The sequence below is a fragment of the Corvus hawaiiensis genome, chromosome 9, assembly GCF_020740725.1.
Source record: "Corvus hawaiiensis isolate bCorHaw1 chromosome 9, bCorHaw1.pri.cur, whole genome shotgun sequence".
Taxonomy (NCBI): Eukaryota; Metazoa; Chordata; class Aves; order Passeriformes; family Corvidae; genus Corvus; species Corvus hawaiiensis.
Window position 1 is genome coordinate 10,318,102 of NC_063221.1, and position 12,630 is coordinate 10,330,731.

Genomic DNA, 12,630 nt, shown 5'->3' on the forward strand with positions numbered 1-12,630 from the left:
TCTCACAATAAATTTTATCACAGCCCTTTTTCAGATCTTACAAGTTCTCACGATAAATTTTGACCAAAAGAAATCTCAAATGCATCTTCTGTACTTCCTATTCATATATCCTTCTCTCATTCACTGCTGAATAAAGCAAATATTCTTTACCTTTCTTTGCTTTGGATTTCATTCTTGTAAAGCAGAGTATTTCTCCTGTGCACTAGCTTTTTTTGGTATTACCCTTATTATATTTAGCTGATATTCAAATATTAAAATTAGAAATCAAACTCTGTCCCTTGCCTAACATTGTGTGAAAACTGCTGGTTTTATCATCTCAAGCTTAGCGTTTTCTTATGTGTTTTGTTTTTTTCAGCATTAAGGACAAAAGAATCAAATCAAGTGAAAGGAAGTAAGTTAGTAAAAAGTGATGCTTATTAGCATTAAAAACCGAGGAGATTCAATATATCCAGGACACAAATACAACAGGATTAAATAAATGATAATTTCTTCTACATTTGGTGATTAATTGTAGAACACATTAAAAAATAAGTCACATAGAATACCATACTGACAGTTCTTGGTGTGCAAAATCATGCATTATATCCATAAATCATTGTGAGTATAGAATGTACTTTTGGTCTCACTCTTCTGAAGTGTTTAGAGAAAGCAGAAGGCTAGAAAATGATCATCAATATCATCTGCATGAAAGCTTAGTTTCATGTATTTATCTGTCCATTTCTGTGATCTGGAGTTTTAAGTAAAGTTATTTAAGCAAAATCCTAAAAGAATTGTTCCATAAACTGGGAATCAGACATTTGCAACTTTACATAGAAATGTTATGTAATAATAAATCTAAGTTTGCACAATTACATCTAATGCACAGTATCTAAGGAGAGAGCCAGGATTATTTTAGTAGCAAAGGGAAAAAATAATATTGTTATTCTAGTTCTTATTTCCATTCACAATGTAAGACCAGCTTTATAATTCTTTCAAAATATCTGTGAGACATAAAAACAAATCCTTGTTGAAAGAATGCCAAACAGGTATTCATTAATTTATTTCTTGCAACTTATATAATGCTTTGAGAGCAGAAATGAGAAAAAAACCCCAAACATTACCATCCAAGTCCTTGTGTAGGGTCATCCAGGAGCACACGAACTATGTATAGGAAACAGCTTAGTAGCTTGAGAGAGAAATTGAATAATCGTATTCTCAGACCTAGTTTAAAAAGAAAAGAAAATACTGAAATAAGTTCAGGGGTTTTAGTTTCACCCATCTTTAAGGTAAAACTAAAAGGAATTTGAATAGTCCTGTAGTAAAAAACTATGCAATGCTTTTTAAAATACAAGATACAGCAACATCAAGAAGACATACTTTCAACCATAGGCGGGCATATGCACCGGCCAGTACTTAAATATTAATATCTAAAAAAGTCTTCATGCAGTAGCTTCACATACAGAATATATTAACTCTATCCCAACTTATAAAATATTAAACTGGAGTTATTTAATGTTGAAGTCGAATAACTATGCATTCAAGAATCACGACATCTAAAAGTCATGCTGAATGCACAACTGAACTGAATCAACAACTTGTTCTACAGACCATGGGAAAATTGAAATGTTCTAGCTGAATGGATATACCAGAAGTAGTATCACAAAATATTACACTATTTCCCACAAACATAGGTTTAATGCACAAAGGCATTAAAGGATTCCTTCAAAGGGATCCACATGGACACTTACTTCTATCACATGGGCAATTTATTTCATTGCCAACTGGAGCCATTAGCTACTACAGTGGAACTTCAATATGTGATTTTGCAGTCATTAGAGGATTAAGGTTTAAACTCTCAGTACTGCTATAAGATTCAGCAGACTTTTTTGCTAGTGTGGATATTTGCATCTGACTCTTAGATGTAAGCTTTCATTTACTAATTAAGTTAAAACTGTTAGTTGACTAATGTTCAGTGACTGGAGGTCACTTTAGCATTAATTATTTTTAGTCTTGCAAACTGAGAGTCCAGTTCTGCATGGCTGAGCCCTTCTGTCCAAAGTAGAATATTCTGACTGAGTCTTACCCAGATGTGAGTTCCCTTGCCCCAGTCACAGCAAGGACATTGTGGTTTATTGTCATGTTGCAAATACTTCAGCAGGTCTGCTGAACTCAATGTAATTATTTCTATCTTTTAAGAGCTACAGCTTCATAATGCATACCCAAAGCTGTGTGCATACATTCCCTTCTAAGGAGAGAATCATACTCATCTTATGGTAATATTACTTTTTTTTTAACTTTACTCAGTCCAAAGTTCAAAACAGCACCTTACAGATAAAACTGATAAATAAGTTTTTATATCTACTACTTCCTTTCCCATTAAAACTCCACCTAATACAAAGAGAAGAATAGAAAATGGACTCTTAAATATTTTACCATGCAATTTCTGAAAGAAATCTTAAGGTTTATTACATAAAACTGCTTATTACTTTGAGTTGTGAAGTTTCAGTTATCACATAAGAACTGGATGGACTTCTACAGCATCTTATTTCTGTGAACTAAGGGTTAAAATCCTGTGGTTTGGGAGAAGTCCCACAGCTGTTACTGGCAATTGGGTTTGAGAACATAAACCTAGTGATTCCTGCTCCTCTGTCAAGAGTAATTAGCCACAGATTATTTATTCCCCAACATGAGTGAAGTGGGGGAAGGAAGGAATTCGGAAGGAATTCGGAAGGAATTCGGAAGGAAGGAAGGAATTCGGAAGGAATTCGGAAGGAAGGGAGGGAGGAAGGAAGGAAGGAATTCGGAATTCGGAATTCGGAAGGAATTCGGGAGGAAGGGAGGAAGGGAGGAAGGAAGGGAGGAAGGGAGGAAGGGAGGAAGGAAGGAAGGGAGGGAGGGAGGAAGGGAGGAAGGGAGGAAGGGAGGAAGGGAGGAAGGGAGGGGTGTTATGGGGTGTTATCCTATTATTTGACTTGGTCAGCGCTATGATCCTCATTTGCAGCTTTTTTGAAATGTTGCTGAAGAAAACATGCATTGTTTGTTTGTCCTAACCCTCTTGTTGAAGTCTGTTGGAATATGAATGGTTGCCCTAACAACCAGGCTATTACAACTAGAAAGGCAGATAATGTTTAAAAAAAACCACAACAAACCTAAACCAACAAAAAAAGGCAACCAGTTTTGTGTTGTCTTTCTCAGGCAAGTACAGAAGTCTGTTGTTTTTCTCCTGGTTTTGAGTTCTGTAAATGTTATACTTGGTGTGAAACACTTGTTTTCTGCATTGATAATGGCCTGGTTTCTATCATTCCTTTGAAATGATATGTTGGTTTAAATGCCAAAAGAAAATGGTTCTTTTCTGATTAAAGGCTACATCAATACAGGGGACTGATGCTCCAGCCTGCTGCCCTAAACCCTTAACTCTCAAATCTTAGTGCTGATTGGAACTCAGGCTCTGGGTATCTCCATAGGAATGGCTGTTTCCCTCAGAATGTGAGGCAGGATTTTCAAAGCAGCCATGCTTTCATCTACGGGTTCCAGTCAGCATCTACAGAGAGCACATTTCGTGGCTGGGGTTGTTTATAGAGCAAGGCAAAGGACAGGTTCTGTATCACTGGTGATTGGGATTATTAAAATATAAATACGTAACAACAGGCTTCAAGTCTGTCCTGGGTCACCTCTCCCTGCTCTGTGTGCCTCAGCCATCAGTAACATATGCAGTCACCCTTGCTAAAGTTTGGATAATTAACGCAGGCCTAACAAATGCTTTTTTTTTCTCTGGTAGAAAGATTCTGCAGCCCCCTACCTGGGGATTCACCTGTGAGTTGGAAGCAATGCATGCGTTCCACTATCATGGAGATGCAGGATTTCAAATGTGGGAAGGAGGGGGACAAACACTACAGAAGGCATTTAAATCAGGTTTTCAATTATTATTCTGTTACAAACAAGCATTTCATAGTTGTTTGCTTCCTGGCTATTTTTGTTCTGTATTTCACATGCTGTCAATAAATCAACATGGTCTGCTTGATTTAATTTCTTTTTCTCCATTCAGAGCCAGATTGCTCAAGTAGCAGGGTCATTTGCACAGAGTGTCTCCATATTTTGAATATGAGTGGTGCCTGAAACTTGTATTCAGCTCCATCACTCATGCACTGTTATGCAGTTACGTATCGTTTAATGGGAATGCAATTTCACTGTGTCTATGGAACGAAGTTGTTACATACTCTTGTCTTATTTAAAAGAAGAATTGATAATATCATTTCAAAATCTATTTTTTTTGTGAACTAAATATAACTATGTCAAATCTTAACATTTCTTTCTCAATTGAAAAAAGTATTTGCTATTTTTGCAGGCATTTTTAAGTATAGAGTGATACATTATATTTTACTGCCTCTGACTGGGATGTTCACTTTTATTATAAATCCTTGGTGCTTTCCTCTGAAGTATTTTTGTAGATTAATTGTCAGATTTAGAGAGTTGGTCTAAACAGAGTGACAGATATCAGGTGAGGATTTTAGAATCACCTCCCATTATTCCTTTCTTGTAAGTCACTAATACATTGTTGGTTTTTAGCAAAATCATTCCAGTGGCAGCTGGCTTTAGGAGCTGGACCAAAATATACTCCTAATAATTCATATCCTAGTGATAGTTATCCTTCATTCCCTTTTCACTGACTTGAAACTTCACTTATTTTTTTCCCTCTGAGACTTATTGTTGGCCGTGATAATGCTGTGTGTGGTCCTGGCAAGTACAAGCAAGTCACACTTGTGTGAATATGTCATTTTCTCTTTCTCTCTTTTATTTTGGGGGGTGCTGAGTGACACCTTTGTAAGATATTTTTTCCTACATTGTTTGAATTTGATTAGACATTTTCTTGCAGAAGACTGAATGAAAACTAGATTGACATGAGATATAGATGAAGGCTTGTTTCATCAGTTTATCAGTTTAAACAAGGATAATAATTAATAAAACAGTTGATATTTCAAGTTACTGGCCCATATGTGATTTAGATCAGGATAGCATTCTGTAGAAAATTCTTATAAATTCTAGAGCTGACTGCTCTGGTTGGCAAAACCATGTGATATTATCAAAAAACTGTTTGGTGAACAGGCTTGATTTAGTTACACTTTCCAAAAATTTGCTGGTCCTACTGACAATTATTTTCTCAATGACAGCAAGTCCATCTTTAATATGTGAAGGAAGGTTTTCAGTGCTCTCACTGAATGCTGACTAAAATCTACTGTCTTTGTTTATCAACTCCCTGATACCTCTAGGCAAGAGATTCCTCCAGTTTCAATGCAGGACTGAATGAGTACACCTGACTGAATGTCAGGTTGTTGTGTCAGCAGCAGCTTTTTGGAGACTTTCTTTTGGAAGATTCTGGTTCTGAGTATTTGGACAAGAACCAAGATCTGCAAAAGCAGAAGGAGTGTTTGAACTTACTAATACTGACTGCTTTGGCTTGGGGATTTTTTGTGTTTAATTCAGTGCTCTGGTGGCTATCCACATCATTTCTATGCTATTTAGGCACCTGAATTAAGATTCCTATGTGTGTCTAGGTAAGTGTAGTAAGTAATGCATTCCCCATGGATGAACCTCCAGAAACTTTGTTAAACCTGATTCTCTACCTAAGAAAACAGCAATTAATTCCAAAGCCCATATTGAAAATGTCACTCATTCACAGCCCGGTGCCTTTTTTTTCTTTTTACTTTCCTTTCAGGGGAATATTTTTCTTGCTTTTCTTCCTTTCTTACTTGCAAAGTAAAAGAAGCTTAGCCAATAAAAACACCAAGTTCTCTGATGTAAAACTAGTATTTATTTGTTTATTACTAGCTCTTACAGATAGAAGATTTTTTGGTATGTTTTATTTTTAAAAGCTTGATCTAGTCTCCCCAGTTTTGTTTGTCTGGATATTTTCAGATCAAAAAACTTCTTTCTTTTCTCTTTTCGGTCTTTTTCCAAACACAAAATCATCAAACAATTTCAACTGTATTACAAAGGATAAAATGTATTCTTTGTAGTCTAAAAGCTTTATGGATAAAGCTATGGTAATTTTAGTTCTTTACATATGCAAGGCAAATAGAGGTAACTTCAGTCCTGCTACACAGAAGAAAATTGAGGTTAGTCACTGCTCTTCTGACCTAGGAACTCCACTGTTCTAACCAAGACTGGATAATATTCCATGTTTCCACCTCCCTGGACCAGCTGCATGGATGTATATAAAAATATTAATGTCTTAGTTCCTCCACCTTATTCCCTTCCATGATGGCCTATGACTTTAGGCACATGTGTCAATGAAGATATATTTAAAGTAGACTGTAGGCTAATGACAAGGACTACATTTCTGAGGTATCACATCCCCAACAGTCTCCTTTCCAATTTTTTTTTTGAGTGCAGATAAAGTTTGAAGTTTTAGGAATACTTAATAGAGTAGAACACTTCAAAAATCTGGGAAATTTTGCAGCTTTTTTCCTTTACCATCTTAAGTGTCTTTGCTTTCCTAGTCACAAGGTCATGACTTGTCAATGAGCATTGCTGCCAGGTCCATGCAAATTAGTCAACTTGATCACGACACAGAAAAAAAATCATGATTTTATTTAACAATTGGTGACGGCACTAATTGTTTGATCCTGCACTAAAAGGACATTATTTTCAAGTTTAAGTATTTTAACTCAGAAGAAAATTAATAATAACCTCACTGTTGCCTTCAACTGAATTTGATTTTACTTAAAGTATCACAAATATGCTTAACAGAAATTAATACAGCTGCTTACTTGATCTTTGGTTTTTGATGAAGAAGAGTTTTAGTCTCTCTTTAAATGTGTTTTCGTTCATATAGAACTCAACCTGCACCCTGAAATAATAAAAAAGAAAGTATTAGGATTGGCTATGAAAGATAACAAATCAGTATTTCAAAATAATTTGTTTCTCTAATCATCTATTCTTGATATAAAAATGGAGGGACATACAGTGAGTGTTCAGCCGAAGCTTAGGTTTGAATGACTAAAGCTGAAATAAATAAAACTGAAATAAATAAAGCTGAAATAAATAAAACCAAATAAACAAAAAACCCCCACCACCACCAAGCAGAAAACCTTTCGTTTATCCCCCTTACATGCAGAATCATTTGGACATATTTGGACAATCTACACTGCAAAATAAGAAGGAGCTATGCTTTTGGGATTTTCACTGGATGACCATTCTCATATTTGATGTTAGTAGGGAAGATTTCTTTGATGTCCAAGTTAAGCCTTCCATCTCAGTTTAACTTTCCTCCTGTAAAAGTGACATTTTAATGATTCTTTTTTTTTTTTATCTTGTTCACACCTCTGTTACGTGTTTGGGTCTCAGTCCACTTGTTTGCATTCACCTATAACCAAATGCTCATGTACCAAACAAAACCGCCCTCTCTGAACCTTGTTTTTTGTCACCGTGAAATACTGAGAGCTGAAAGCAAAACCATGTTGTAATCACACAATATTGTACAAAAAATAACTCTCCTCCTGATTATATTAAAGCAACAGGAGCATCTTACCTCCATTCCCCTCAAATCTGCCTCAGTTTGAGAACTGTTCTATTATTGCCAAAGAATAAAGTAACATTGCACAAGTGAGTTACTTCCCTACATCTCCCTTTCCCTGTATATCATCACGTTTTGCACAGCTGAAAAAAGATGTTCATAAACATGCTTGAATTTTATTTCAGCATTTCTTCTCATAAGTCTTTTCTTTCATGAAACAACTGTACTTCAACTACTTGGTTTTATATGTAGTCATATTTTTCTAGCAGAATCCTGACTTTAGTTTTTCCCTTCTTGCATGTAAAGCTTTTTGCTGAAACAATTTTTTGTACAATATATTGTTATCAGTAGTGTCTCTCAAATAATTGTCTATACCATATATTTCTGTACACTTACGGAATTGGAGGCTTATTTACTTACGGGCTTAGAATGGGTGGCATCTCAGGTAATGTGACTTTTTCATGCTTGCTTATTACCAGAAATTTAGGCACATCACTTTGTAGGACAGGGTCATAAAAAGAAGGCTCTGTGATTCACTCAGTGAATCAGTTAATTTTAACTAGTCATTGCTTTTGGTGTGTTTTATTGTAGTGTTCCTTGTAGGATGGGTAATTATACTGCTTCCTATTCATAGGAAGAACAAACATAACCTTATTTTTGAGAATCTGTATTTTCCAAGGTACTTACTGTCATTAATGCAGTGACAGTTCTAGTGGGAAACATCTCCCCTGATTTGGCAGCTGCCACATGCTAAGTGTATACACTTAATCTTCAAAGATATATTTCAGGGGGGGAAACAAAGTGGCACAAGCTATTTAAGTAAGGGATGTTATGGTACGAAAATTTCGCTAATCACTTATCACAAAAAAGCAACATGTTACCAGTAGGCCATGATTTAATGATAAAGAGGAAAGAGGATGTGGGAGCTAATCCCCCTCCTATCACCAGCATTATGAATTGCTCTGATAGCCTTCCAACAGCTGTCTGCTTGGCTTTTCTTAGAAACCTGTGCTCACAGCAGACTGGGATTCCACAGTGCAGCAGTTTCCATGGCAAAATGGATTACGAATGATGCTAATGCCACTTCTGTGGCTCCTTCTCCTTCCCCTGACTTTTTTAAACTTTAGTAAAAGCTGTAGTGGCCTTCTGCATTTGCGGGAAATACATTATCACACATCTATAATCAATGTACTCTCCTGATACTCTGGCTACAGGAGAACATTTCACTTTGTTTCTTGAAGGTTGCTATTTACTAAGTGAAGTTAAGCATGACCGGCTGAAGGAGCCCCTGGCAACGACAGAAATCTCCAGGTACTGCTCTTTCCCAAGACTGCTTTTCATTTCTAAGGAGAACGTGCATTCTACTTGAATGTTTCTTACATCTTTTAATGGTTAATATTTTACCTCAAGTATTTGCTCTTTTCTGTATTTTTTCCCACTATGGAGTGTAGCCTAGGAAAGGAGGATTTGGGGAATCTACAAAAAATAAATTCTGATCCTCCATTGAAATATTGAGAAGATTTCATAGCAGTAGTGGTGAAGGGCTTGAACAAATTTTTCTAGACTTAATTAGTACAAGTTATTAAGTATGTTTCAAGTGAAGGAGTGAAATTCCTTGTGACACATTTATATAAAACTTGAGTACTATGTTGCAGGATATTTGGAAATTGATTCCAAGCAAATGTTTTTGACAAAATGGCCCACCATGCAGATCAGGGTGATAGTACATGTACATGCAGAATAGATTTGGGTTTATTCTGTATTTGTAGTGAACAATTTGTGCTTCATGTTTATCTTCCTGTAAAAGACAGTCCACACTAACCAGAAGGAAGTCAAGCTGAAGGAGTAAAATGATGATGGTTACAGGGACAGAAACATTTGAACAATTTAAGGATTTTGGTTTTGCAGTCAGTTAATCATTCAGAATTTTTCTGTGCAAGTAGTTGGCATTGAATATTCCATGAAAAGCTGCTTTTGGAAGTTAAAAGAACTGGTCTTATACTTTACTGACTCTCACTTCAGCTGTGTTGAAAATGCACAAATACCTGATGTCCCTGTGGCAAAAACTACTAGTTGTATGATTGTCCTGAAAACACAATGTGGTGTTCTTGTTTTAAAATTCATATTGGCAGTGGTCTTCACTAATTTAAACCCAAAGAACATTGATGTCACTGAAATAATTTCAAGTCTTTCAAATTGTAAGAAGCATCTTGAAGTATCCCAAGTCCAAGTACACACTGCATTCTTATAATTCAGTTAAGATGCAATTTGAGTAGTGCATTTTAATGTAATACAGAGTATAGCAGGAAAATCCTAATTCATGTCAAGGACACTAATGCAGAGCACTGCTGATGGCTGTAAAACACTGGGACCAATCTGTCTGTGCTCTGGCTACCTACCTCATTTTTCCTGCATTTTTCCATTACTATTTACAAAGTCATTCTAAACCCATAGCCACACTTTACTATAGTAACAGTTTTATCTTGCACCCTCAAATCTACAAATTGTCTTGATTTCGTATTAAAAAATAGATTTGGCAGGAATAATCACAAATGAAAGTATGAGCTGCATTACTCACTAAATGCATGCCAAGAGCTGTAAATGTTTATGCTTTCTATTTATTGATGTTGAAATCAAGAAAAGGTATTAAGTGTACAAACAGAGCCAATCTGAAGAAAAATACTTACATTTATTTAAATCAATCTTTTTAGAAAGGGACATCGCATATGTTTCCTACAAAGAAAGCCTTGTAATATAGAAAAAATATACGGGATTTTTTACTGGGATTTGCCAATTCAATATGTGTGAAATCCTGTTAGACTTCAGACCTGAAAGCTTATTATGTAGGGTGCTTAAAAATGAAGCACCTGAAGTGCTAAATTGAACTGCTATGATCTGATCTTATTTTACGGCAATAAAAAAGAAAATAGACATTTTTTTTCTTATAGCTTTTATTAAAAGGATTAGTGTGTTTTAATGATGACTCTCATGGGTAACACTTCTATTTGAAGTTTTGAAAGTTCTGAAAGACTCAAAACTAATTTGTTTCAGAAGCACAATAAGCAGACTTACTGAAGGTATTTGCCATGCACTGTGCTAATGAAATCTAACTTTTGCAATATGGTCCTGCACTTTCTTAAAGATGATTCTAACAAGTGCAGAATAATTAAAACTGACAGGTATAAGGTCATTCTCCAATGGGGATTTTTATCTGTTTAGTAAGAACAAACCAATAAATATTTTCAAGATCTCTGCATAACTGTGTTCATGTAATATTGTCTTGTAGATTCTTCATGATGTCTCACACTGGGAAACAACATGACAGAACACAGGTTCCACAGGTATTTTTACTTAGAAGCTCCCTTTTATATCAGTGAATCTGAGTTAAACTATTTAGTGATGTTTTTTCCAGACATACCTATATTCACTTGATTATGTAATTGGATGCTAACATAACTAATAGATTCATAGATTCCATGTGTTATCAGTGACACTGTAAATAATTCTCTGCATTAATGAAGACAGAAATAGCATGAGCTGAGTTAATAACAAGTCATAAAATAAAGGATTAAGCATGCATAAATAATCTTAGAGATTAGAACTGTATCTTGTGCTCAAATTCTTTTTAGTGTCTCCTTCCCATGTGCTGCTTTGATTGAAACAAAACTAAGACAGCATCAGAAAACTGGCCAAAACAAATTTTTCAGGTGGCACAAAGTAAAAAATTGTACCTGCAACCGCAAAAAAATATGTTCTGTGTCAAGGCAAAAAAAATATACCTTCTATGTCAATGCAAACTTTCCTTTACTTAACTGTTCAAACGTCAAAATGCTGAAAAATTCAGCCCTTAATTAAAATTATCTTCCTTACAGTTAAAATAGTATGTGTGTCTGTATTTTTATGGATATAAATAATTTTAAAATCTGATTGTAGCCAGCTTCATGTTCCTTTTTGCAATCTGCTGGCCTCAGTTACGTAAAACTGTCTTTGTGAAAGTGATACAGGTCTATGGCAGCAATTTAATATTACAGCAATAGAGAGAGGAAATGACATTACTTTTCAAACATTTCTGTGGAAAATATGTTAATTTTTTCATTCCTTAGAGGGAAAGATTTTTAGGGCAAGACTAATAGCAAGAGATTAACTCAGCAGCAGGTAGTATGCTTGCTTTTCAATCAATCAATAATACTTTTTTTAAAAAATCCCCTATTCACAGCCTTGAACACTCAAAAAGGAAATTATCTCATTCCTGCACTCATGAAAATCTGTCAAGAAGTCACCATTCTAGTAATGGTGCAGTAATAAAAAGAATGAATTCGCAATCTGTATTAATAGTCGTTAGAAATTTCCTTAAGGAGAAAATACTATCATGCTTTACTATGGGAAAAAGAAATCCCTAAGTAGTTTCTCTCACACACTTGACTTTTTACTGCAAATATACTTTTCTGTTGCAAATCTGTTATAAGGTGAGAAAGTTAATAAAACAAACGTGACTGATGCATTAAGAAATCACGCACTTTGAAGCTAAAGTTTGAAAGAAAACCACTGAAGGAAGATGCTTGATAAATTTAGTAGAACTTTTTTTAAAACATTTTCTTTTTTTATTCCCATACAAGGTGAGGAAATGGATATTTTAAAATGTTTTTATTGCATGTAAAAATAGCTCTTTTTAACTTCTGGGCAAAAATACTTCATATGTAGGATATATACAGAACAGAGCTGCTGCAATGAAAATCCATTATGCAAGGCTTTTTCACTGGGTAAGTCTGGATGTCAAAGAACTCTGAGTAATGGGATATGCTCCATGAGTTTGATTCCAGGCACTGTTCAGTTTTATGGAGTTGTGCCAATTAACCAGACCTGAAGAGCAGGAAGGTTAATTTGTTGCTTTTTTTTTTTTCTTTTGATAATAGTGGCAACTACTTGTCAAAAAGAGACTTGAAACAAACTTGTTGAAATCAAGCACTCTGTGATAACTCCTTTCTGTCAGCCTGGGTTTAACTCTATATTAGAGCATTGGGATCAAAATACAAAGTAACCCATTGCAAGCTATTTTTTTGTGCTCTATTCCTCTGTACCACAACTGCTGGTCCCTATCACTTGTTGATCGTCTAAAACAAAGAGCCTTCCCCTGCAAC

General features: G+C 35.3%; 1 protein-coding gene across 5 annotated transcripts in view; it reads right to left on the reverse strand.

Annotated features, from left to right (window-relative positions):
- KCNT2 (potassium sodium-activated channel subfamily T member 2) overlaps positions 1 to 12,630 on the reverse strand; it is a 115,538-nt gene that overhangs the window by 80,445 nt on the left and 22,463 nt on the right. For all 5 annotated transcript variants that reach the window (XM_048312934.1, XM_048312935.1, XM_048312933.1 and 2 more), the window contains exons 2-3: positions 6,747 to 6,826; positions 1,101 to 1,200 (exon numbers count right to left, since the gene is read on the reverse strand). In XM_048312934.1, the coding sequence (XP_048168891.1) occupies positions 1,101 to 1,200; positions 6,747 to 6,826 (180 nt within the window). The remainder of the gene's footprint in view (positions 1 to 1,100; positions 1,201 to 6,746; positions 6,827 to 12,630) is intronic.